A 26,531-nucleotide genomic window follows, 5' to 3' on the forward strand; every position below is an offset into this window, starting at 1 on the left:
ACCAATCGTTTCTACAACTACCTTACTGAGACAGATGACCCTTCTGTGGTTCCCTGAGACCCTCTAACCTAAAAAACCACCCAGTCTCTTCTACACAGCCCCTGCTACTCGTGTAGCCACCTCCTGTGTGTAGTGGAGTCCTGACCTATTAAGTGGAACCTGGAAACCCACCACCCAATGGCGCAAGTCAAGGAATCTGCAGCCTACACGGTCACAGAACCGCTTGAACCTCTGATTCAGATCCTCCACTCGGCTCTGCACCAAAGGACCACAGTTTGTTCTGTACAATGTTGCAGATGGTGAGCTCCACCTTAATCTCGGAAGCAAGACTGGCAGTCTTTACCATTTCTGCTAGCCGCCTAAAACTAGACAGAATCTGCTCCGATCCAAAGTGACACTCGTCATTGGTACTGACATGAGCCACCACCTGAAGTTGGCTGCACTTTGTTCTCTTCATGGCATCCGGAAGCACCCTTTCCATGGAATGATTCCCCCTCCCCCTGGAATGCACACAGATCGTAAATCGTCAGCTACAGGTAATGCCCGAAACCTGCTCATCAAACGAACCGGGGAGGCCCTACAATCAGCCCCTCTGAAAGATTTTCGCTGCCTGCCAGACTTTGGAATGATCTTCCACTCAACCACAGGTGAGGGGTCAACGTCAGTGCAGGCAGTACTAGGGGCGGTCACAGCAGTGGACTAATCGGAGGACATGTGGGACACGCTCGACGTCACTCGCATCCCCATATTCGATCCCCCACAGTAATGCCCCTTGGCAGCAGCCTCAATCTGTGTGATGGAAGCCAACGCAGCCTGGAGCTGTGAGCGAAGGGTTGTCAACTCAGCTCAGATCTGTACACAACAGTCACAATTCCTATCCATTACTGCAGTCGCTCCTGTTTGAAGCTCATAAAAATATGCAACGAACAGTGTACTCACCTTATTAGCAGCGGGATATCGAAGTGCTCTTTCACTGATGGTCTAACCAACACTGAGCAGTTCTAACCAAACAAACAAAAGCCTGTATGATATGAGGGTCGATACAACAGTCGATAGTAATGGCAGTACTGTACACTACACTGTTATTGAAATAAAAAGCTGTGCATAGTAAGCACTCGAATACACACAAAATTACAAAAATAAACTAGTAACTACACAGATAACTGAAAATTAGTTGCTCCTGTTTTAAGCTCGTAAAAATATGTAACAAGTGAACGGTGTACTTGCCTTATTAGTAGCAGGAACTAGCCGTGCACTCTCGCTGACTGTCTAACCAACATATTTTTGTTACTTGTGATTTAATTTCTCAAAACTTGTTGCATTTTTTGTTTAACTCTGAATAAATTGTGTCTGAGACATACTGCAAAATCCTCCATTATTCTAATACTAACTTTGTTCACGTCCTTACTTTTACCATTGTCCTTGTATTCCTGTAACTGTTTTGTTTCAAAAATAACAACTTAATCATCTTAATGTATCACACAGAGGGCAATGTCTCTTACTGCATATTCCCCCACTCCTTCATAAGTCCTGCCATTATATTCCATCTTAGTGACTTACAGATTCTGGAAACAGTACATGAAATTGATTAGTGGCTCAGGAACTACGGAGTCTGTTCAAAAAAAATCCGACACTTTATCCACAAAATTTTTCTAAGTTTACCTTTCACTTATTGTGCATGATTTCCTTCAAAATTCTCCCCTCCACAATTGATACACTGCTCGCAGTGTTGCTTCTGCTTCCAGAAGCAGTCTTGGTACACATCTTGGTGGATGGCATGAAGCAGCATCTGTGAATTTTACTTTTCATCTATCGTAGCAGATCTTCATCCTTTCAATGGGTTTCAACTTTGAGGGGGGGAGTGGGGGGGGGGGGGAGAACATCATAACCATAGCCCCACATCTCATCACCATTTATGATCCTCTTAAGGAACATTTTATTCTCACTTGTGTGGTCCAAAACTTCTTCACAGAGAGGTAAAGTACTGTCTTGACTCATGAGCCATGAGCCGTGGAATGAACTTGCCAGCATCACAATGCATTCCAAGATGCTGTGTCAGGATTTCATTACATGATCCAACGGAAATGTTACATTCTTCTGCACTCTCTTGGAAAGTCAGTCTTTGATTGGCATGCACAATTTCATTGATGTTCGTGACATGAGCATCATTGGTAGATGTCAAAGGACATCCTGAACAAGGGTTATCTTTAACTTCCATCTGACCATTTTAAATCATGTGAACTATTCATAACACCAAGTACAGCTTAAGCACTCATCCCTGTGCTGCATCATTTGGTGTGTCTCTATAGAGGCTTTAACTCTGCCATCTCAAAATTCACAAACTGTGTGACACAACATTTTGCTCAATACAGTGCTGAACAATAACTAACAGACATACAACAATGAAACTTCTGGCAGTTACACATTAAACACAGGCATTTACAGTGATGCCAGTCACATTTTGCTCCAACATATCATTGATGCAAAATTACAAATGTTCCAGAATTTTTTTGAACAGACATCGTGTGATGAGTATCATACACTTGTTTTGTTTATCATACGTGTGTTTGAGATTAGTTAACTGGTATCAAAATTAGTATGTGTCACTGGTTTATTTTAACAGATCTGAAGATGATCAATGAAGAACAAAATCTAGGAGCAATGTAAAAATAAATACAACAATACCCTGCATTAAAAGACAGTGTGCATGGTTTTTCTCTCATTTACAGTATGTCAACTTTCATAACAGTAACATATTTCTAATGAGGACAGTGCTCTATCTCAGCTACACTTCATGATTTAGTGTATATTATTCAGATTTTCTCTCATTTACAGTATGTCAACTCCAATAACAATTACATACTTCTAATGGGGACAGTACTCTATCTTAGCTACACTTCATGATTTAGTTTATATTATTCAGGAAGTTGCTTGAATTTATATATTGTTGAGAATGGCTTCAGATGTCTTTTGTTGGAGTATTTAGCAAAACTGGAACTGTTGAATGAAAGTATATACATATTACCACACTTAAACAATAGGTGCTGGACAACTGCTACCCATCCCAAGAAACAAGTGGAGAATGAATAAAATTTAACTCTTTTTTAATCAGTTTTTAGGTTATTAGTTTCTTTGTATTGTCATTTCTTACTATGAGATTAACAATAAAAAAGGCATTGTTAATAATAATTCAGAATCATATTTTGCTTAAAACATAACTCATTAAATGAAAGTAAAGAGTTAAGATTAAGCAAGAATCAAAATTTCTTGAAATAAGTACTGTCCTAAACAAGCAGTTTCCATGTAACTGTAAATCACTAAGCAAGGACACCTATACCTGGGAGCAGTGAAGTGGGGCGTGCTATCCCCCTCCTCCACCCCTCCCCCTCCCATGCTCCATAACTCACAGAGAAAGTGAAAAATATAGCATAATGTTTTTCTTTGAAGCAAAATCATTTAAAAATTTATATTAAAATTGAAGAAATTTCCCAGCCGTATTCTAGTATCAGCCGCAAGCAGTTGACAACAAGTGTATGGGCCTGAAGTTGATGTTGTTTCAATGTTGAAACTAATTGCCAAGATAAAATCGACACCTTAAATACAGCTGGAGGGATTTCTTCATTTTTAATATAAATTTATACCAGGTGATGTCCCACTGTCCTCCATTTCAACTATGGATGTACGATCATTTAAAAATTGGTATTATGCAGGTTTTTAACAGGGTTTTTCTCCAGAAATATTAAAAATACTTCACACTCCTCAGTTTGACCTCCCACCAATGCCCCCCCCCCCCTCCCCCACACACACCTCTACAAACTATTATATGGGTGATCTGTCACTAACAGTCTACTCCCAACATATAAAGCAGTAATATTTCCTGAATGCCCCATTGGTATTGCCTAGGTGCTCGGCCTGATGTTCTAGAGCAGGGTATCCTAAACTGTACTTGGTGGAACACTGCTGTTCCATGGTTCCATGGAAAGTGAAGTACTTCTCCACAAAAACTGGGTATCTTCCTACCCCATCCCCCACCCCTCTGACATTTTTATGATACTATTTTTTTTTTTTTTTTTTAATTTTATAATTTCTGTGTTACTGCGATTTGACGCATGGTGCAGGGAATGGCATTTGAATCTCAATGTAGACAAGTGTAATGTGCTGCGAATACATAGAAAGAAAGATCCCTTATCATTTAGCTACAATATAGCAGGTCAGCAACCGGAAGCAGGTAATTCCATAAATTATCTGGGAGTACGTATTAGGAGTGATTTAAAATGGAATGATCATATAAAGTTGATTGTCGGTAAAGCAGATGCCAGACTGAGATTCATTGGAAGAATCCTAAGGAAATGCAGTCCTAAAACAAAGGAAGTAGGTTACAGTATGCCCACTGCTTGAATACTGCTCAGCAGTGTGGGATCTGTACCAGATAGGGTTGATAGGAGAGATAGAGAAGATCCAACAGAGAGCAGCGCACTTCATTACAGGATCATTTAGTAATCGCGAAAGCTTTACGGAGATGATAGATAAACTCCAGTGGAAGACTCTGCAGGAGAGACGCTCAGTAGCTCGGAACGGGCTTTTGTTGAAGTTTTGAGAACATACCTTCACCGAGGAGTCAAGCAGTATATTGCTCCCTCCTACGTATATCTCGCGTGAAGAGACCATGAGGATAAAATCAGGAGATTAGAACCCACACAGAGGCATACCGACAATCCTTCTTTCCATGAACAATACGAGAATGGAATAGAGGGGAGAACTGATAAAGGTACTCAAGGTACCCTCCACCACACACCGTCAGGTGGCTTGCAAAGTATGGATGTAGATGTAGCTGTAGATGTAGATTAGTTATGACTTAAAAATGAAGTAATCACTCAATAAAACAAGTTTTTCTCATTTAAAAAAAATTATTAACCTTCAAAGTAAACAAGGTGTGCCATCAAATTCCTAGGAATTTCAAAGTTTCCATGAGAGGAAAAGTTTGGGAACCCCTGGTCTAGAGGTAAAACTTGTACTCAGAAACTGAAAGATGCCAGAATTGAGTCACAATCAGACTACTAAATACTTTAGTCTGCCTTTAATGTAGTCTTCACTTCTCAGTGATATGAAAATTTGCCAAGAATTACACATGGTTCTGATTCTGTGTTAAAATGAATGTCCCTTTTTCCCTAGTAGGATTACTGGAGTTGGCTAGGAGCATGCAAGTCATCAAAGTGGCATCCAGTTGAAGGATTTGTACCAGGCCATTAGGCCACTTCCTAGATACGAAGCTCAAAAATTAAATGAACACAATAAATAAAATCTGGAAGCTATGTGCACTTTTGTTCAGAGACTACAAGTTAATTGAAGGATAATGTCTGAAACAAGTGCTCCTTAAAGGCAACATGATAAGTCAGTTCTATAACTACTTTCTGAAGAAATGAGTTGATTCTGTTTGCTGATGACAGCGACATATTAATCACCAGTATAAATGCTGGAAATATCTACTGAAGTGCTGAGGGATGTCTACAACTGGTCACAGGAAAATAAAGTAGCCCTCAACGCAAAGGAAACAAATACAGTATGCTTTAGAATGAACGGGAAACAGAGTCCCTTAAATTTAAAACTACAGGGTGTTTCAAAAATGACTGGTATATTTGAAACGGCAATAAAAACTAAACGAGCAGTGATAGAAATACACCGTTTGTTGCAATATGCTTGGGACAACAGTACATTTTCAGGCAGACAAACTTTCGAAATTACAGTAGTTACAATTTTCAACAACAGATGGCGCTGCGGTCTGGGAAACTCTATAGTACGATATTTTCCACATATCCACCATGCGTAGCAATAATATGGCGTAGTCTCTGAATGAAATTACCCGAAACCTTTGACAATGTGTCTGGCGGAATGGCTTCACACGCAGATGAGATGTACTGCTTCAGCTGTTCAATTGTTTCTGGATTCTAGCGGTACACCTGGTCTTTCAAGTGTCCCCTCAGAAAGAAGTCACAGGGGTTCATGTCTGGTGAATAGGGAGGACAATCCACGCCGCCTCCTGTATGTTTCGGATAGCCCAAAGCAATCACACAATCATCGAAATATTCATTCAGGAAATTAAAGACATCGGCCGTGCGATGTGGCCGGGCACCATCTTGCATAAACCACGAGGTGTTCGCAGTGTCGTCTAAGGCAGTTTGTACCGCCACAAATTCACAAAGAATGTCCAGATAGCGTGATGCAGTAATCGTTTCGGATCTGAAAAATGGGCCAATGATTCCTTTGGAAGAAATGGCGGCCCAGACCAGTACTTTTTGAGGATGCAGGGACGATGGGACTGCAACATGGGGCTTTTCAGTTTCCCATATGCGCCAGTTCTGTTTATTGACGAAGCCGTCCAGGTAAAAATAAGCTTCGTCAGTAAACCAAATGCTGCCCACATGCATATCGCCGTCATCAATCCTGTGCACTATATCGTTAGCGAGTGTCTCTCGGGCAGCAATGGTAGCGGCACTGAGGGGTTGCCGCGTTTGAATTTTGTATGGATAGAGGTGTAAATTCTGGCGCATGAGACGATACATGGACGTTGGCGTCATTTGGACCGCAGCTGCAACACGGCGAATGGAAACCCGAGGCCGCTGTTGGATCACCTGCTGCACTAGCTGCGCGTTGCCCTCTGTGGTTGCCGTACGCGGTCGCCCTACTTTTCCAGCACGCTCATCCATCACGTTCCCAGTCCGTTGAAATTTTTCAAACAGATCCTTTATTGTATCGCTTTTCAGTCCTTTGGTTACATTAAACCTCCATTGAAAACTTCGTCTTGTTGCAACAACACTGTGTTCTAGGTGGTGGAATTCCAACACCAGAAAAATCCTCTGTTCTAAGGAATAAACCATGTTGTCTACAGCACACTTGCACGTTGTGAACAGCACACGCTTACAGCAGAAAGACGACGTACAGAATGGCGCACCCACAGACTGCGTTGTCTTCTATATCTTTCACATCATTTGCAGTGCCATCTGTTGTTGAAAATTGTAACTACTGTAATTTCGAAAGTTTGTCCGCCTGAAAATGTACTGTTGTCCCAAGCATATTACAACAAACGGTGTATTTCTATCGCTGCTCGTTTAGTTTTTATTGCCGTTTCAAATATACCAGTCATTTTTGAAACACCCTGTAGATAACATCTCCATAGATAATGTACCTACAATAAAATTCTTAGGATTCATATGGACAGCCAAATGAAGTGGAATGAACATGCTATGAAACTGTCAAAAAAAAGATCCACAATATGTTGTGCACTTAGAGTCCTTGTATCCGCATGCAGTGATGAATGTTTGAGAACTGTATACTTTAGTTATGTTCATTCAGTAATCAGTTATGGTGTAATTTTCTGGCGAAGCAGTGCTCAGAATTTACAAAAAATACTTAAAATGCAAAAGAGAGCTGTAAGCATTATAACAAAAAGCAGTAAGTTGCCCACTGCAGAGAACGTTTCAAAATGTTACAGACCATTGTGTATATCAAGAAAAGTATAGAAAATTATAGTACAAATAGCAGTTTTTATAGCTATACTACAAGAACATGTCATTGTCTTCACCTAGACAGGAAAAAGAAACATGAGACTCAAAGTAGTTTCTTGTATGAAGCTGTAAAACTCTATAATAAACTGCTGCAGAAAATAAAAGAAACAGATAACATTTAATGCTTTAGGAAATATCATAAATTGTATTTGCTGGAACACTGTTTTTACACTATAAGTGAATTCCTTGGCAAAAATGATTGTCAATAAGTTTAGTCTCACAATGTTTGACTGTATGTATTGTTTTGATAAGGAGCAAACATGATTGTAAATAACTTGTGTCTCACAATATTTAACTACAAGTAACAAAAAATGGTATAAATATGTGAATGCACACAAACTGACAACATACATACGTTTTAAAATGTCTGTGGATGGCTAAATAAATAAATAAACAAATGTATTTGTATAATTGTTAAGACCCTCACGGCCATTTAATGTTATGCTGATCAGTAGAGTGCTTTTGGAAGTTTTTGTTCAATAGTTCCATGGTTGTCCAGGTGATTTTCTGACATTTTGCTACCATGAGTGGTTTACAGTGTCAGAGAATGATAATATTCATTGCTGGTTTTATGATTTCGCAAAACATCTTTATGGGGAAGAGAATCCAAGTATTTAACAATTACTCACTAGCAGTTGCAGTCAAAATACATACCACTCTTGTTACAAAATATTGCTAATCCATCTAGACAACTGTTCACTGAAGTACATGAAGCATATTCAACATTCATAGTGAATTCAATATTTTTGACTTCAAACTTAATAAATGGATATCTCACATGAAATTAGTAATGCTAAGTAGTCAGTTCTGTATGATTATTATTCTTTTTAAAACTGTTAATGTAAAATAGATACAACAGCTCTTCATCTCCATATTTTTTCTGCTTATAGATACATAACAATTGTTCTAGGTACAAGGTGACATTGGACCACAGGTGGCAGCTTTGTGTGTGCAGTTTCAGTCACCTTCTCCTCCAGATGATGCATCACTTCCTGCTGGCTGTGAAATTGGCACTGCTATCTTTGAACTGTATCTTGCATTGCAGGAGTTTGTCAGGTGCAGTACAAGTTTAATGGTTCCAAATATTTTTGAAGTGTTGCTACATGTAATTTTTTGACATTTTGAGTATATAGCTTGTATGAGGCTTCTATGAAAAGTAAATATATAAAAAGAAAATGTTTCCAAATCACTATATTTATATTTCACTGTATAAATTTTGTGAAACTATCTACATGCTTCTTTAACGTGCATAGATTTGAACTTGGCCAACATCTTCAAACACCTTAAATAATATAATTTTGGGTGTTAGGCTGCATTGTTGTAAAACACTAATCCAGCTAAACCCCTTATATTTCAACTGTTTTTGCAGCACTCTTCTTCAGGGTGACTAAATGTGTTTTATAATCTTGTCACCTAACACCCAAAATAGTTTTATTCAATCTGACACTGACCATGGAACCTTATGAATTTATAATCTTCACACACTATTTCAAAGATGATGTGACTTACCAAACGAAAGCGCTGGCACGTCGATAGACACACAAACAAACACAAACATACACACAAGATTCAAGCTTTCGCAACAAACTGTTGCCTCATCAGGAAAGAGGGAAGGAGAGGGAAAGACGAAAGGATGTGGGTTTTAAGGGAGAGGGTAAGGAGTCATTCCAATCCCGGGAGCGGAAAGACTTACCTTAGGGGGAAAAAAGGACGGGTATACACTCGCACACACACACACATATCCATCCACACATATACAGACACAAGCAGACATATTTAAAGACCAAATATGTGTGGATGGATATGTGTGTGTGTGCGAGTGTATACCCGTCCTTTTTTCCCCCTAAGGTAAGTCTTTCCGCTCCCGGGATTGGAATGACTCCTTACCCTCTCCCTTAAAACCCACATCCTTTCGTCTTTCCCTCTCCTTCCCTCTTTCCTGATGAGGCAACAGTTTGTTGTGAAAGCTTGAATTTTGTGTGTATGTTTGTGTGTCTATCGATGTGCCAGCGCTTTCGTTTGGTAAGTCACATCATCTTTGTTTTTAGATATATTTTTCCCACTATTAATTTATATCACACACTATTTCTTTAGACAGGTAGTCCAGTTTATACATTCTTTAGAAATGGTCACTTATGGGAGATAAGAGACGTAAACCAATCTTTTTGTGCCTTTGTGCTTATGAATTGGCAAGTACTTAAATAATTAGACAGAAGGATTCCCTTGAGGTGTCATGTGACATGCGGATGCATTTGACATGGCATGTGGATGAAACATAGTGCAGTGCTGCTGGCGGGTGATGCTGCTGACTCTCATGGAGCTTTCTAGAGTCTAATGTGCAAGCAGAGTGACATGTTTCATTTGTTGTCTTGCGTGTATGCAGAGTGGTATGCTGCAGTCATCTGCCACTGTTTGTATGACCAGAATTGGGATTCCTGTTTGTCTAGCTTTGGTGGAGTGTACCCAGAGGAATGACATCCCACTGTGTTCTGTGGTGGTAGCAGACAGACAGGTGGTCAAATACTACAGCCCCTCCCCCCTTAATAGACATGGTGAAGCCATTGGGGTGCAGATGGCCACAGGGAAGGAGGAGATGTGCAGGAGGATGGTGACAGAGGCCCTCGCCAGTGACTGTGATGCAGGCCACTGAAAAGGGGAAAATGGGCATAAACATGTAAGAAGCTCAAAAGGCAGAGAAGAGACTGTGTTGTGTACGTGACAAAGAGAAGAAGCCATTGGAGGCTGCAGTGTTGATGTTGCACAACGAAAAGAAATGAAGTGAAACATCTGAAGAAAAGGCATTGTAGAAATCAAGTGCATTGATTAGGCATGAAATGTAAAGTGGGAAACTAAAGACCCATCCTGAAGACGATTGCAGAGTTGGTAAAGAGTGGAGCAGTTTCAAACACAAAGAGAGGTGAGACTGGGATCCCAGCGCAGAGGCAACAGCAGAACCGTGCATAAGGCTGCAGCGTGGGTATGGCAGGCGCCTGTTGTGATGGCTGCAGGGTGTACAATGTGCTGCCAGTGCAGGTTGGCAAGAAGGATAGCAGTAGGACGTTGGCAGATGATAGGAGACAGTTGCTAAACCAGTTGTGGCTGTCTTGACGCAAGGGTGCCCATGGGGTCAGACATGCAGTAACAGCTGAAGAGAGCACAGCGGAACTCAGTTCCAGACATGACAGTGCAAGCCAAATGGCCCTGGAGGTCATCAGATATCTCATCCCAAGGGGTCAGAGTAGCCCCATGCAATGAATCACCCTCAGAAGGAAGACCAGCCACGGTTGTGGCCTTCTGTCAGAAGATCTAAGCAGCATTGGCAGCAGCCAGTGGAGGCAGCCACCTGGCAGATGTGTAGGTTCGCAAGGTGAGGAGTAGACCTGGCAAAACAACAGATGTGCAAGAATATCATCAAGCAAGTACAACCAGGCTGCCAAAGGCGCCAACACCTGGCCAATCTTGTGAAAAAATTTCCAAGAACATTGAACAGGAGGTGTAGCGAAGTCCACAAGGCCACATCTGCTGACTATGATGGAAAACAGCTGGGGGCTGGTGGTGACCAGGTTGGGGCAGCACTATGCTGGTTCCCACAGACTGCGGGATGTGTGCTATGGAGGTGCCTGTCAGAGAAGGTGAAAATGTGATATGACTAAGATCCACATTGAGAAGGGAGGAGACCCAGGAGGGGAAGGACAGCACCAGAGATGCGTGTGAAGCATCAGTGACAGAGAGGAAAGGAAGGCGAAACAACAGGAGATGTGACAGACCAGGATCAGCAGAGGCAGCTGAGAGCAGTGTGATGCTTCCTTCAGATGGAGAAGGCGTTACAAAGAGGATGTGAGACACAAGAAGCTCAAGGGGGTGGCCAATGGAGGAGAGCGTCTAGTGCAATAGTGGCTTGCAGGCTGGTGGCAATGAGGGTTCTGATGGTGCTACAGCCTGTAGAGGTGCTGAGGTCCTTGACAAGGGCACCGGCAGTGCAAGAGTAAGCAACACAGGAGTGGAGCTGGTGGCACCACAGCAGGAGGCATTGCAGCGGGAGGCACTGGATCAGAAGACACCAGAGTGAGGGGTGCCAGAGAGGGAGGCACTGGAGGGGGTGGCACCAGAGCCAGGGCAATCAGGGCTCAAAGGAGGTGGCAGAGCTTCAGGTAGTAGTAGGGCTAGAGAGGATGGCAGAGCCAGAAGATGCACCAGAACTGGAGAGGGTATCAGAGTGTGAGGATGCATGAGAGCTAGAGTGAGCATCAGAGTCCGAGGATTGTGAGTGAAATGAGCGGTGCCCTGGGTTAGTTGCTGCAACTGCAGTCCCCGTAAAGGGAAAAGCTACAGGAGCAATAGTTCCAGTGCCAGAGGGACCATGGTGGTAAAGGAGATGAGAATAGTGTCAATGAAAGAAAAGTGACACTCATAAGACCACTTGTCATTACCACTTTTATACCTTGGTTCTTATGAGGTGGCAAGAACAGCATGTAATAAAGTTGGTCTGCAGATTACAATAAAAGAAACCCTTTTATTGGTAAACACACAAATAAACACTTCACATTTCTATCATGAAACAAAAAATAATATCACCTTCTGGGAGAAAAGGAGGCCTCATGGTTGATGATAAAGTCTCTGACCATTGTCCAACTCGGTGTCCTTTTTTGATGACTGGTCAACATCCAGTCAGTGTCTAAGACCAGAGGTTCTCAAAAGTTTTTTGTCACGCCCACTTCTGAAACAAATTATTTGGTCATCTACCTATTTTTCTTTCCTTCCTCATTAGTCATCATACCTATTGCAAAAATTACCCACAGTGTCTATTTACATCTGTCTAGTTATTGCAACTATCAATTACAACAATAACAGTAATAATTATTTTCGATCACATGAGAGTTCAACATTTTTTTAAAGCATCCTACATTTTTACTGTTCAAAGGTGGTGAAAGTTAACAATTACAACTAGTTTGTAAATAATCATGGCTATATGTGCAGTCATTGAAAAAGAGCAAGTATGTGTATTTCACTACATACATATTTAATTAAAAATTATTTCACAACTTAGTTATTTAGTTAAAGTTTAATTGCCTCCATCTGTATTGCTTTTAATTCATTTGGAATGTTTTAATATTTGAAAGATCACAACGCACCAATGATGATAGGACAATAGTGGACATTTAAATGTCAATTTGAAAACTGTTATATCCAAACTGATCATCCAAAAGTGAAATAAGCAAGGGTAAAAATGCATGTTATTCAAAATTTGGAAATTTTCTGACATTTACACATCTAGTGTGATGTGTGTGCTTAAATTTGTGAAGAAATCAGATCCAGTGTTGGCTGGATCTTTGAAATAGCAACTTGCATATCCCCTTCCAGCTGCTGTCAAGACCAATGTTTCATCTTGATTAATGCCACTGAAGAAAGTGTCGACTGGCATGTAAATTGATGTGAAGGGTAATAACAGGTCCACTGCTGTTCTTGCTGAATTGGGATATTCGTTTCTAGTCTGCACCCAAAAACTTTTGAGGGAGTTTGATTTAAATGCATTTCAAAGTGTTCTATCACTTGAGAATTTTCTTAGCTCCTTCTATTCTACTATTGACAAGTTGTTTGTTATGATCTTGTCAAATGGACTGGGGCTCCAGTCACACTCAGACTGATGTCTGGAAATTTATCCAGGAATTGTTGATGAATGTTTTTGAGATGTACTATGCCGATTCTATTAATCTTATGTACATCCATCTACCATATTTTCCTACAAGAAATCATTCAGAAAAGAAAACACCTGGCAGTTACTGATCTGCATATAGGTTTTCCAAAGTCCAAGTTTTCTCTTAAACACAAGTACTTTCTGACTTAGAAACATAATATCACTATTTCACCCTTGAAGACATACATTAAGAGTATTCAGTTTCTCAACAATGTTGGCCAAGTGGCATAATATTAGAAGCCATTTTTGTCTAGACGCTATGAGTGTAGGACTACCGTTCAATTGGAAGTTTATCTTTCAGCTCCACAATGCCACAAAGGGCTTTACAACAACACAGGCAATATAACTCCAGGTGCAATAGAAGCAGATCATGAGTAGAATCCATTTCCTCACAAAGAATGGGAAATAGACTACTGTTTAAAGCTTGTACTTTCACAAAATTTACAGCACTGACTGCACTGTGCAGCACTTTATTGACTTCCTGTTGCACTATTTTAGAAGCCAGTGCTTCCCTGTATATCATGCAGTGTGTGAATTTTACAGATGGAGAAACACCGTACACTGTTGCCATGAACACCTTCTTAGTTCCAATAAATGCTGTTGTCCCATTGGTACATCTACAAACTCAGTTTGTCCATGACAGACTGTAACCAGCAAAAAAAGGAATTTACAAGAAAGAAACTATCTTCACCTGTTGTCCTTCCTTCCAGATATTTACAAAGTAGACAGTCCTCATGCATTTCATTTTCTTAGCATTAGCATACAAAAACATGAAGCTGGAAAATATTTCTTATATTAGTAATGCTGAAACGGAAAACGAGTGATTTTTTTTCATTTTCAAGTCGGTCGTGTAGTGAGCCAGCTTCTACGGCTATACACATTCACTAAGTTCAGGGTATAGGCTCAGGCAATGGTAATTGATCAAACACATGATTACATAATAATACATTTATTGACAATGGTTGGTACACTAAAAAACTTGGAGAGGTACTGTCTGAAGTGTGTACATGCTGCAGTTGCATGGACCGCGGTAAATACTTCGACTAGTGATCACGGTCAGTGATCAGTGATGCACTTTCTTCAGTGGTTGAGCATGCAGTCTAGTCTTGCTGATGCAGAGAGACAAATGAAGTCTTTCCACCTGAATGCACAAATTACTTCTTGTTTCATGGGATGCCGTTTGATTTGCGGACACAATAGGACGGAGAAAATGATCAGCACCTGTTCAAATTTGCAAACGCGTCAGTGGAACGCATGGATTCTGCTCAACACACATTGTCTGTGGCTGACAGAATCTGCAGTCAGTGCAAACATCCATGAAGCATGGAGGTCTAGCTCACATTGGCTTTCACTTTTGTCTCTTTTGCACCCATGGCTGCAACATTGCCAAAGGTTTGCCTAACAGTAAAATCTGTGCTGTGGGCAAACACTGCCACTCCACTGTCTCCAGTGTCTCGATGGCAGGTGACTGGTGGGGTGCATGCTGGCTGCATTGTGCAGTGTGATGTCATTATGATGTGCAGGGGCGTTCGAAATGGACGCAGCGTTCAGCTCACTTGACTTAGTCCACTGGCTAATGGGGTGAGGGTGGTTGCGAGCCTGTGTGAGGCATTGTCCAGGTAGCTGCCTGGGTTGGGTGGTGGTAGGTTGAGGCACACTTGGCTGTGTGGCGACAGCTGGCAGCATCCATGCATCATCGGCAAATACAGGAGCAGACTCGGCCTGTCCAGTTGCATGGAGAGCGTCATCCATTGACAGGTCATCTGCTAGGTCAAAAAAGTGAAACAGCATCCAGAGCAGTCAAGATGTAAGGTTGCTTGACTTGACTGACCATGACTTTAGTCGACTTGCTGCTGCAGTCAGACTGCAGAGCCTTCTCAAGATAGATGATCACACAGTACGGTCCCAAGTAGGGTGGCCCAAGTTATGGCTGTACCATGTCTATGTGCAACATAAAATACCTGCTGCACTGTAAATTTGTGTGATCAAATACTCTGCGGGGGTGCTGTGATACGTCACTGCATACCGTCTGAGCCTGTCCATGTGACTGCACGGACATTCTGCCTGTGGTGGGGCCAAGGCATCATGTGACAGTGGAACCACCTCCATGAATTCACCAGAAATGGAAAGAGATTGACTGTAGATGATGTCCACAGATGAAACACCCATCTCATACTTCGGTGTTACTTGCAGAGCGAGGAGTATAAGCACAAGTGCCTCCATCCAAGTGATGTTGTAACATCTCAGGGACACTTTCAGCCTCCAGTGGAGCTGCTCAACCATGTTGTTAGCTGCTTTGTGGTAGGTAGTCATTCGATGTAGCCACACACCACACTTTTGGGTGACCTGCATAAACAGCATGCTGTCAAACTGGAAACCAAGATCTGTTGTTGGGTGACTGGGGCAGCTGAAATATACCACCCACATGTCGAGGAAGGCAGTGGTGACAGTCTCAGCGCTATTGGCATTGCCTCTATCCAGCGTGTGAAATAGTTCACCATTGTCAGTAGGTACTGATTGCCTTGGAACAGAGGAAGAGAGCCCACAATGTTCACGTGGGCATATGCGAAGTGGTATATCACATCAGGGAAGGCAATGATGGGTGCATAGGTATGTCTCAGCTCTGGCACACTAACACATAGTGCAGGTGTGTGCCCATTGCCAATAATCTTTCTTGAGTCCTGGCCAGACAAAATGTTCAGCCACAATCATCACAGTGGACTTACAGTGGGGTTTGATAGCCCCTAGACACAGTCGAATGCAGTGCACCAGAATTTCTCTGGGAGAAATGGGTGATGTGTGCCTGTCAAAACATTGTGCCAAATCTTGTGGAAGGAAGTGGGATTGGGCACTAATTTTCATGAGCTGGCTCCAAGCGAGCTGGGTCTGTGTGTGTGGGCCATGTCTGTAGCTCTCTCTCCAAGAGCCGATTACATGTCAACAGCTCTTCTCTAGCCTTTTGGAATTCCTCCATAGTTGTCATGGTGGAATAGCTAAGTTCTCATATGCTGGGGGAAAACACACACTAAGGGTAACGTGACACACATGAATAAAACATGAACATGAAAAGAATAAATATTCAACTTTCAAACCACATGTTTGCGCCATTACAGGCAAGCACAGAAACTTTTGTCTGGGAGTCCATTCAAGGTTCCACATTGCTTCTGATCGTCAAGTCCATCAGCATGTGTTTTGCCTACAGATCTCACTGGTCACCAGTGAAGTGGGAAATGGGTGGTTTTTACCGCTTTCAAATCCATCATGCTGTGACCCAGATTTTACTGCTGCACCCACACACTAAGTGGGCAGAAGTGAACCCAGAATTGACAGTAATTGATCAAATATGTGATTAGCTAATAATACATTTATTGACAATGATTGGTACACCAGAAAACTTGTGAAGGTACTGTCTGAAATGTTTACATGCCGTGGCTGTCTGATGATAGTTAATAGCTCGACCATTGATCCCAGAGAATGCACACTTCTCATGCCTGGAAGAGACAAAGGGTGTGTGCCTGTCAAATGCACAAATTGCCTCACATTTCAGAGGGTGCCATTTAATCCATGGACATCACAGGATGAAGTGAACGATCAGCACCTGATCAAATCACAAACATATCGCTGTGGAGCTCACATTCTACTTGACCCATGTAGTCCACAGCTGACAGGATCTGCAATCAATGTAAATGTTCATGAGTCATGAAGGTCTGGCCCACACTGGTTTTCACTTTTCATGGGCACTGCATTGTTGCTCAAGGTTGGCGTAATGGTAAAATTTGCACTCATGCACTAATACTAGCATGCCACTGTCCACATCATTCTGTGATATGACTGCCACACTGTCACCAAGTTGCAACATGAAGTTTGGGATGTCGCAAGGATACGGTAGTAATTAATTTTTCCTCTGAGGCTGGTATTGAGTTCAGATTCTCACTAAATCTTTCTCGATGCATGATTTCATACATTTTGATGGCACTGGGAAGAATTAATTTCTCACTGATAATGTTTGGTCCCTTTGGATTTTGAAATTAAGTAGAATACCTTTAGGGATGCTCTTAGGGCTTTCTTTGGAACTGATACTTGTTTTTTGAGGAATCGACATTTGTTTTTAGTTGTTGCCCATGTCACTTAGAAAATTCAATGGATTTTCTTACATAGACTGGATGTTTTGTTTGCAGGTGTCTCTTTAGTTCTATAAGCTTCATACTATCAATGTCTATTGCTGTCATTCCTCTTTATTCAAAATGAAACTGGTGAAGCCCAATGTCAGCCAATCAACTTGATATTTACACACTTGAGTTTTTCATTTAGAAATAACATTGCCAATGGTTGGTGTCCAGCTAGGTCACATCCACGCTAGGCAGTGTCTTGGTTGGAGTCCTGGGCTTCGCTGGGTCAAAACTCTGATCAGAGATCTGGGAAGTGGTGATGACTGTTGCTGAAAAATATTACTGATGCATGAGCTGCAGGGAACAGCCAGGATTGGGCCCAAAGGGTGAGCAAGTGCTGTCATTTAGTGGTCATGCAGTGCCTTACATAATCCAGTGGAAGGATTTCCGTGAGGTGTTATGTGACCTGTAGGTGCATATGATGTGGTGTATGGACAAAAGTAGTGCCGTATTCACAGCACTGCAATCGGCTGCACACACTGATGGTGGGTGATGCTGGCCCCTCTTGTGTATTTGCCTTGAATCTGGTATGTACACAGAGTGAAGTGTTGCTTATGTTGTCTGTCTTCTACACAGAGTGACATATGTTGCTGTTGTCATCTGCCACTGTTTGTAAGCACACAGTGGGATTGTCACGTGTGTCTGGCTTGGGCAGGGGATGCATAGATGTTGGATAACCTGCCGGCCCCACATGTGTTCCACAGTGGTAGTAACCAGGTGAGTGGCCAGATACAACAGTCTCTTGACTGATATCACTCTTCATATGTATATCACTGTTGTTAGTATTACACTGTGAAGGACACCTTGCTTTTTCATGTTCATACTGAAAATTTTCCACCCCAACTTCATAGGCCTTGAATCAATACAGTTGGTAATGAGGCAAATAGATATTTAAAAAATGCTTTCCAGAAATGTACAGTATGTTCTGGTATGGAAAAAGAGTTTATGATGGGAAAAAATGAAAAAAAAAAAACAGATAAAATCAAACAATGGAAAACTCAGGATGGAATGTGACAATATTATGAAAAGGATAGTTGCTGAGATGCAGATAGGCACAACAAAAAGACTCTCCACAGTAAGCTTTTGGCCAACAAGGCCTTTGTCAGAAGTAGACAACAGAATACACTCATGCACATGCATGCACCCACACACACACCCACACCCACACACACAATCAATCTCTCTCTCTCTCACACACACACTCACACACACACACACACACACACACACACACACACACACACACACACACACACACACACAACTCATGACCACAGTCTCTAGCAGCCGAAACCAGACTATGAACAGCAGTTTATGACAGAAGAGGCAAGTGGGTGGGGGTAAAGAAGAGGCTGGGGTGGGGAGAAAGAGGGATATCAGGGTAAGGGTGGGGGACAGTGAAGTGCTGCTGCGGGAGCATGCAGGGTCAAAATGGAGAGAAAGTAGTGCAGCTGGGTGCAGTCGGGAGGTTAAACAGAGGGCAGGGGAGAGGGCAGAGGGTAACAGAAAAGGAGAGAAGAAAAAGGCTGGGTGTGTTGGGTGGAATAAAGGGCTGTGCAGTGCTGAAATGGGAAGAGGGAAGGGGCTAGAAGGGCCAAGACAATGACTAACAAAGGTTGAGGCCAGGATGGTTATGGGAATGTAGGAAGTGTTGTAGGAAGAGTTACCATCTGTGCAGTTCAGAAAATTTGTTGTTCGTGGGAAGGATCCAGATGGCACAGGCTCTAAAGCAGTCATTGAAATGAAGAATGTCATGTTGGATGGCATGCTCAGCAACAGGATGGTCAAGTTGACCTTTGGCCACATTTTGTCGGTGGCCATTCATGCGGGTAGGTAGCTTGTTGGTTGCCATGTCCATATAGAATGCAGCACAGTGGTTGCAGCTTAGCTTGTAGATCACGAGTGGTTTCACAGGTAGCATCAGCATTGATGAGTGGTCCCTCTCAAAATACACCGAGTGTCTCAGTGAGGCCTTTACAGAATGTAATTACCCCCCAACCTTGTACAAAAACAGATCTCCTGTGCCTTACCTCTCCAGTCACACAACACCTCCCAAAGTTCGACCGCCCGGCCGCAGAGAAGCATTTCCCTCATGACTCAGTACCACCCAGGACTGGAGCAACTGAATTACATTCTCTGCCAGTGTTTTGACTACCTCTCATTGTGCCCTGAAATTCCCACCCAATATCCTCTCCTCCCCCTCCTCACCCCCCCCCCCCTCCCTCCCCAGAGGTATTCCACCACCCACTGAACCTATACAATATTGTTGTCCAGCCCTAAACAGTCCCTGCTCCCAAACCCTTGTTTCATGGTTCATATCCCTGTAAGAGACCTAGATGCAAGGCCTGTTCCATACATCCTCCCACCACCACCTACTCCAGTCCGGTCACAAACATCGCCTATCCCATCGAAGGCAGGACTACCTGTGAAGCCAGTCATATGATACACAAGCTAAGCTGCAACCACTGTACTGCATTCTATGTGGGCATGACAACCAACAAGCCATCTGTCTGCAAGAATGGTCACTGATAAACTGTGACAAAAAGACAACTGGACCACCCTGTTGTTGAGCACGCCACCCAACACAATGTTTTTCTGTCAATGACTGCTTCACAATCTGTGCCATCTGTATTGTTCCCACCAACACCAACGTTTCTGAATTGTGCAGGTGGGAACTCACCCTGCAATATATTCTATGTTCCTGTAGCCCTCCTGCCCTCAACCTTCATTAGCCATTGTCCAGACCTATCTAAGCCCTGCCCTCTTCCATTCCAACACTACACAGCCCTCTGTTCCACCAGCACAACCAGTCTTTTTACTTCTCTTTTTCCGATACACCCCCTCTCCCCTGCTCTCCATCTAAGCTCCCACCTACCCTACCCTCTCTCCATCCTTCCCTGCACCCTCCTGCAGCAGCACTTTACTTGGCCTTCCTTCCCACCTCTTTCTGCTCCTACATCTTTCTCTTCTTTCTTCTCTATTGTTATTGAAACAAGAACAAATAGTAAGATTTCAAAAATTATGGAAACGTAACCACTTTTTTAAAGAAGAGGAGATGAACATAATGACAGAATTGTTGTGTCATGCTCAGTGAGCCATTTATTAACATCCATTTTAATGCCCAATATAAATAGGGAAGTATCAGTCTTACAATGGAACAGTATATCCCTTAAAGAGAAGTCTCGTTTACTTTGCTTATGTTGCGTTATGTTAGCCGGGGACCTAGAAATGGTGGAGAGGCTCCATCCCTGCCGCAGCTGCAGTGGTCCACAACTCCACGACGACTACCACAGTCCACTTCACCCCTCCGCCGCCCCAGACCGAACACAGGGTTATTGTGAGGTTCGGCCCCTGATGGACTCCTGAGGGAACGTCTCACACCAGACGAGTGTAACCCCAATGTTTGCGTGGTAGAGTAATGGTGGTGTGTGCTTACGTGGAGAACTTGTTTGCACAGCAATCGCCGACATAGTGTAGTGGAGGCGGAATAAGGGGAACCAGCCCACTTTTGCTGAGGCAGATGGAAAACTGCCTAAAAACCATCCACAGACTGGCCGGCTCACCAGACCTCGACACAGATCCGTCAGGCAGATTCGCGCTGGGGACTGGTGCTCCTTCCCGCCCAGAAAGCCATGTGGGCCTTACTTTGCTTGCTTTCACTCTACTATCTTGTATGTTGTTTTATTTTTCAGGTAATTGTGTGCACCCACCAAGAATATTTTTAGCCCAGAAAAGGGCAGTCAGACTGATCTATGGTGTCAGCTCATGAACTTTAATAGGCCATTGCTCAGGTATCACTGAATTCTAACTCTGCTATGCCTGTACATACATTCCATCATGGGGTTTGTTTGTGACAATACCTACTGATTCAGAAGAAACTGCAACATTCATTCAGTGAACACTAAATAGAAAAAAGTATACACTTGGATAACACTTTGTTTAGCATTGTACAGAAAGGTGCAGACTGTTTAGTAGGATTCATTTTTCAATAGGCTTTCAGGAGAACTAAAGAAACTGAATGATAAACCTGAAGTTGAAAGGTTGCCTTGTGGCACATTCTTGTTCTGTATAGGAGTTCCTCAAAGTAGTTGGGAACTTGCATCTGTAATATGTTATTTATTACAATAATGGAAATTCCTGGATGGATCAATACATGAAATAATGTAAAAGCTACCACTCAGATGTAACAGATAGATGCATGGAGCACAGTAACACAAAATATGAAACAGCATTGTGTGAATGCTGTTTTCTGTTACACATTATTGTGCTCCTAGCATCAATCCACTACAGGTGAGAGGTTGCCTTTCCCATATTTTACATATTTTGTTTATTTGCATGCTCTCTTGCAGTTTGTTTTTATGTTTTAATAAGTCTGCAATTTTATTGGTTATAAAGTTTCTAGCCAACTGTTCTGTTAGGTACCGGTATGTACTGAATCATTCCATGACTAAGTAGCCTTGGCTTGCATGGTAGATAAATAAAGTAGATATTCACCAAACTTTGAAGTAAAGTAAGTGATAGCATAGTGAAAGGGAGAAAACAGCAAATGTGTCTGCCATGTCCTAAACATACATGTTCCTGCTTCTGTCCTGTTAATGAAGTGTCTGTACTGCCTCTCCCTGTTGGAGACACCTAGGAATATAGACATTTGCATCAGATCTGGAGGGATTCTTTTAAATGTTCAAGTTCCAGCTGCAACACTATATTCTTCCCCTTTACAATAAGCAGATAGAGCTGGAAATATTCAAGTTTGCTGTTACAAAGAGTAAAAGAATGGCTGGTGGCCAGCAATTTTCTGTGTTTGTTTGCCATCAACAAGTACTTTGGGAATGTTAGTGTTTCAGTGTTGTGTTGGAGATAGTATTGGTGTTGCCATGTTGGGATGTTACCTGATAGGATGAAAACACCGCACATAGTGGCCACCAATAATCGGTGTCATTTTGATATTCTATCTTGGAGTGGGTTGAGCAGCTACATCACCCTGAAGCGGTAGCAAAACTTAGTTCAGAGGTGGTGGGCTTCATGGTATCCTTGATGGATGGTGGAAGCACATTTATTCCTGGTTGCACTATGGACTGACTTCTACCTCAGTGCTAGAATAAAAGTAGTCTATTTTTCAAAGAATTATATAACCTAATATTGTGACCAGCTGATCATGCCCAGTCAGGTACTCGCTGCAGGAAATGGACTTGGTGCAACCTGGTTGTATCTGCAGTGTCTGGTGCATCAGGTGGAGGAATGTTCAAAGTTACCTCCTTTCCATGGAGCACCTCAGACATGTTGCATACATTAGCTGGCGTGGAAGAGTGTTAATTCAACTTCTGTTATTTGTTTTCTCTTCTAGCATTTTCTGTTTTGATGTCTGTGCAGACAGCTTGCACTGTATCTGGTGAGGGTATACACAAACACCATCAATGTGGTGTATACCAGGGATGGCCAAAAACTCTGCATGCATGCGTAGCTCTCACATGCATGTAGAGCTCTCTTGTCTGACTTCACACCTTCCTCATTACCTAATCACATTGGCTGAGTAGAAAGATGGGGAAACTGTGAATGTGCCACATTAGATGACAGTGCAATCACAGAAGGAACATTAAATGGATTGCATGCAGTGTGGCTGCATATTACACTGTATCAGGAAACTCGATTGACTTATCCAAAAGAATCAAGAATGAAATAAACATGCTGGCATTGTCAGTTAACTACCTGGAGATATCTGCAACCATGGCAGCTATGTAGGAAGGGATTTCTTGTCATGAAAGACTAATTTCAAGAAAGTTCTACACATTCAATGTTGTATCGAATTCCACTACCTCAATAACTCATACTCGCCATCACTGGAAGATTTATTTGATCTGGCAATTTTGAGTGCTATTTTTTAGTCTGCTTTTCAAGGTGCTCTGCTACAGTTGGTTGCTATCTAAACATAAGGAACTATGGAATGGATGAATACAATGGATTTTTACAAATATAAAGGGTGATCAAGAAGAGTTTCCATTTGAGGGCATTGCTGCAGTGTATATGCAATGTAGCATCACTCTGATGTGAGTGTACAATCACCAACATGTACGCAAGGGATTAGTGTGGCATTCATGTCTACTCCAACATGCATTCAATAAATGTGGAGATATAAACTATGATGACATTATAACCATATGAGTCCCAATTGGGCCAATGTCCTGTTATTCTTTACTTTGCTGCTAAAGGGCAAACACCAGCGGACATCTATCAGAGAATGAAGAATTTGTGTGGAGTGGCATGTCTGTATAAAATCACTGTTGTGGAGTCATCTGTGAAAAATTTTACAAGGGGTGCTGCTCCTTAATGATAATGCATGTCCCCAAATTGCTAATGTTGTAATGCAGAAGTTATGCCAACTCAAATCAGAGACACTTCTCTCCCCATGCAGTTAGCATGCCTTCAGTAGGCATAGAATTGGTCTATGATTCCTGTCAGATGAGAATGGAATTGCTCATGCAACAGGACACGGTGATTTACCAAAGGAGTATCTTCAACCTAGGGCACTGGTGGGGTGATTGCCTCAATTCTCACAGCAAATTTACCTGATTAGCATAGCATTTCTGGACTGTACAGACTCCAAACAGAAACTTTTTGATCACCCCTCATAAATACATACAAATATAAACAGCACAAAACAGTGATTTGCATGGGGTACTCACATTGGATTCAGCTCAGTGCAAAGCTCTGCATCTTTTTAGATTGGTCAACTTGTTTGCTCTTGAAACATTTCTAATATCCTCTCACAGTCTGATTAATGCTTAAACTGAATTTAATAGTTGTCTGGCTAACGAACACAACAAATTTTACATTGGCAAACTCTGAGAGAACTTAGAATTTCAAACCCTAATTGACAATGTACTGTTGGAGATAAAGCACTGTTTCAATAAGCAGCAGGTTGCAGTTAAACATGCCCTTCTGTTGATACTGACTTACCTGCCAGTACTGTGTCCTTTAAACCAGCTGCACTTCCTTGACCTGTTAAACTTACCTGACCTTCCCTGTAGTGCATTTATCAGTATTCTGCATCCCAGTCACCAAGCGGCAGCAAGAGGAAACAGATATAAAAGTTATGGAAGTGTGTGATCTTTCAGAGTTAATGCCTCTTTCTTACAGCAGAAGGATTGAAGAGAAAGGTAGAGGGTGAAGGAAAAGTACTGGCAAGGTTTAGGAAATAGGGAGAGTTACAGAAAAGTTGCTCAGGATCCAAGGTCAGGGGAGACTTACCAAACAGGATGAGAAGGAAAGACTGATTGCTAGGAAGCTTGTCTGTTGCAGTTCCAAACAATCATTCTTTCCTTATCCTGTTTGGTATGTCTTTCCTGACCAAGTGTTTTCAATTACTTTTCTGCAACTGTCCCCATTTTCTAAACCCTGCCAGTCCTTGCCCTTCATCCCTCTTCCTTTCTCTTCAACCATTCCGCCAGAAGAAAGAGCCACTGGATCCAAAACCTTGCACATTTCCATAACTTTGTGTTTCCTCCTAAGGCTGCTTGATGAGTAAAATGAATTGTAAGTTATTCCTGAAGAATTAACTATGATTTCTGCAAGATGGATATATCATTTGTTGAATTCTGACCAAAATCAAATTCAGAATTAATTTTCTGGTTAATTTTTTGGATTATTTTAAAAGAATTTATTTGATCTTATGTGCAATTTGTTACTGTAGATGTCACATAGGTCCATCACATCATGTCAGGCATGCAACAGTAGTCAAACAGCGGGTGGCTGCTAGTGGTATTGTTGCAGAAAAGGCAAAACAATTTCATCTGATGCAAAGGCTATGGCCAGTATCTCCTAGGATGGAAAAGGGTTTCTTTATATTGACTGCCTTTGTAAAATGTGAAACAATAACGTCAATGCTATTCAGTGCTCTGAATCAATTTGTATTGAACAAATACACCAGAGTAAGTCTGAAATCAAAAAGGAAAGAAAAACTGTCTTTTATCGTTACACACAAAGTTGTTTTGGTTGTGAGAAAATGAGGGTTGTGGAGTGTGAACTGTTGGAACATAAACACTGTTCACAAGATTTTAGATCATCTGCCTTCTGCTTATTACCACAGCTAAAGGAATTTATGGTTGAAATATTTTTATGTTGAATGAAGAGAGAATGGAAGTGGTAGATTAGGATCTGGAAGAGCCAGCCGGAGTGGCCGAGTGGTCCTAGGCACTTCAGTCTGGAACCGCACGACCGCTATGGTCACAGGTTCGAATCCTGCCTCAGGCGTGGATGTGTGTGACGTCCTTAGGTTAGTTAGGTTTAAGTAATTCTAAGTTCTAGGGGACTGATGACCTCAGATGTTAAGTCCCATAGTGCTCAGAGCTATTTGAACCATTTAGGATCTGGAAGACCTAACAGAATTGTATTTTGACAATGAAATTTATTCGCTGGAAAAAGTTGTACAAAGTGCACTGAGCTAAAAGTGAACTACCTCAAAACATAAATTCATTTTGAGAAAAAAAATTCACTGCAAGGTTGAGAAATGCTCTCCCCCTCCAGTATATAACATAATCCAAAGAAACTTAATACACATAATACTCAAAGAAGCAAACATTTGTGCAAAATATTGTTACAGAATGTGGAGTGCAGAGTAACATCTACAAAATTTCTGGGAATTCATGTTGATGAAAACTTAAATTTTAATGACCATCTATAAAATTGCACAGAAACTCCATACAGCCTGTTTTGCTCTAAGAATTATATCAAACATTTGTTGTCAAAAGGTGTCAGGATGGCATACTTCAGCTATTTCCACTCTCTTGCAACATATGGAATAGCATTTTGGGGTGTCACCAGTTGCAAACTAAATTAAATTTTCTCTTTACAGAAGGGGGCTATATAAATAATAATACACAGTCCTCCACAGACACACTAAGAACACCTGTTCAGAAAGCTTAAAATGTGAGGGGACTTCAAAAAGTAAGTTAAATATTATTATGGCATGCCTGATAACTTTTATTGAATGCTGCACTACACTTCAGAGTGACACAGATATATGACATGACTTTCCAACATCATCACCAGGCCTCTGTAAACAATGATCAGAATACTCTGTCAAATGTTCAGTTTCCCAATGATAGAAAT

General features: G+C 41.8%; 1 protein-coding gene across 1 annotated transcript in view; it reads left to right on the forward strand.

Annotated features, from left to right (window-relative positions):
* Positions 1 to 26,531, forward strand: part of LOC124606222 (BAI1-associated protein 3) — a 514,351-nt gene that overhangs the window by 332,684 nt on the left and 155,136 nt on the right. The window contains exon 14 of the mRNA XM_047138196.1: positions 8,473 to 8,618. Coding sequence (XP_046994152.1) covers positions 8,473 to 8,618 — 146 coding nt within the window. The remainder of the gene's footprint in view (positions 1 to 8,472; positions 8,619 to 26,531) is intronic.

The sequence above is a fragment of the Schistocerca americana genome, chromosome 3, assembly GCF_021461395.2.
Source record: "Schistocerca americana isolate TAMUIC-IGC-003095 chromosome 3, iqSchAmer2.1, whole genome shotgun sequence".
NCBI classification, from domain to species: Eukaryota; Metazoa; Arthropoda; class Insecta; order Orthoptera; family Acrididae; genus Schistocerca; species Schistocerca americana.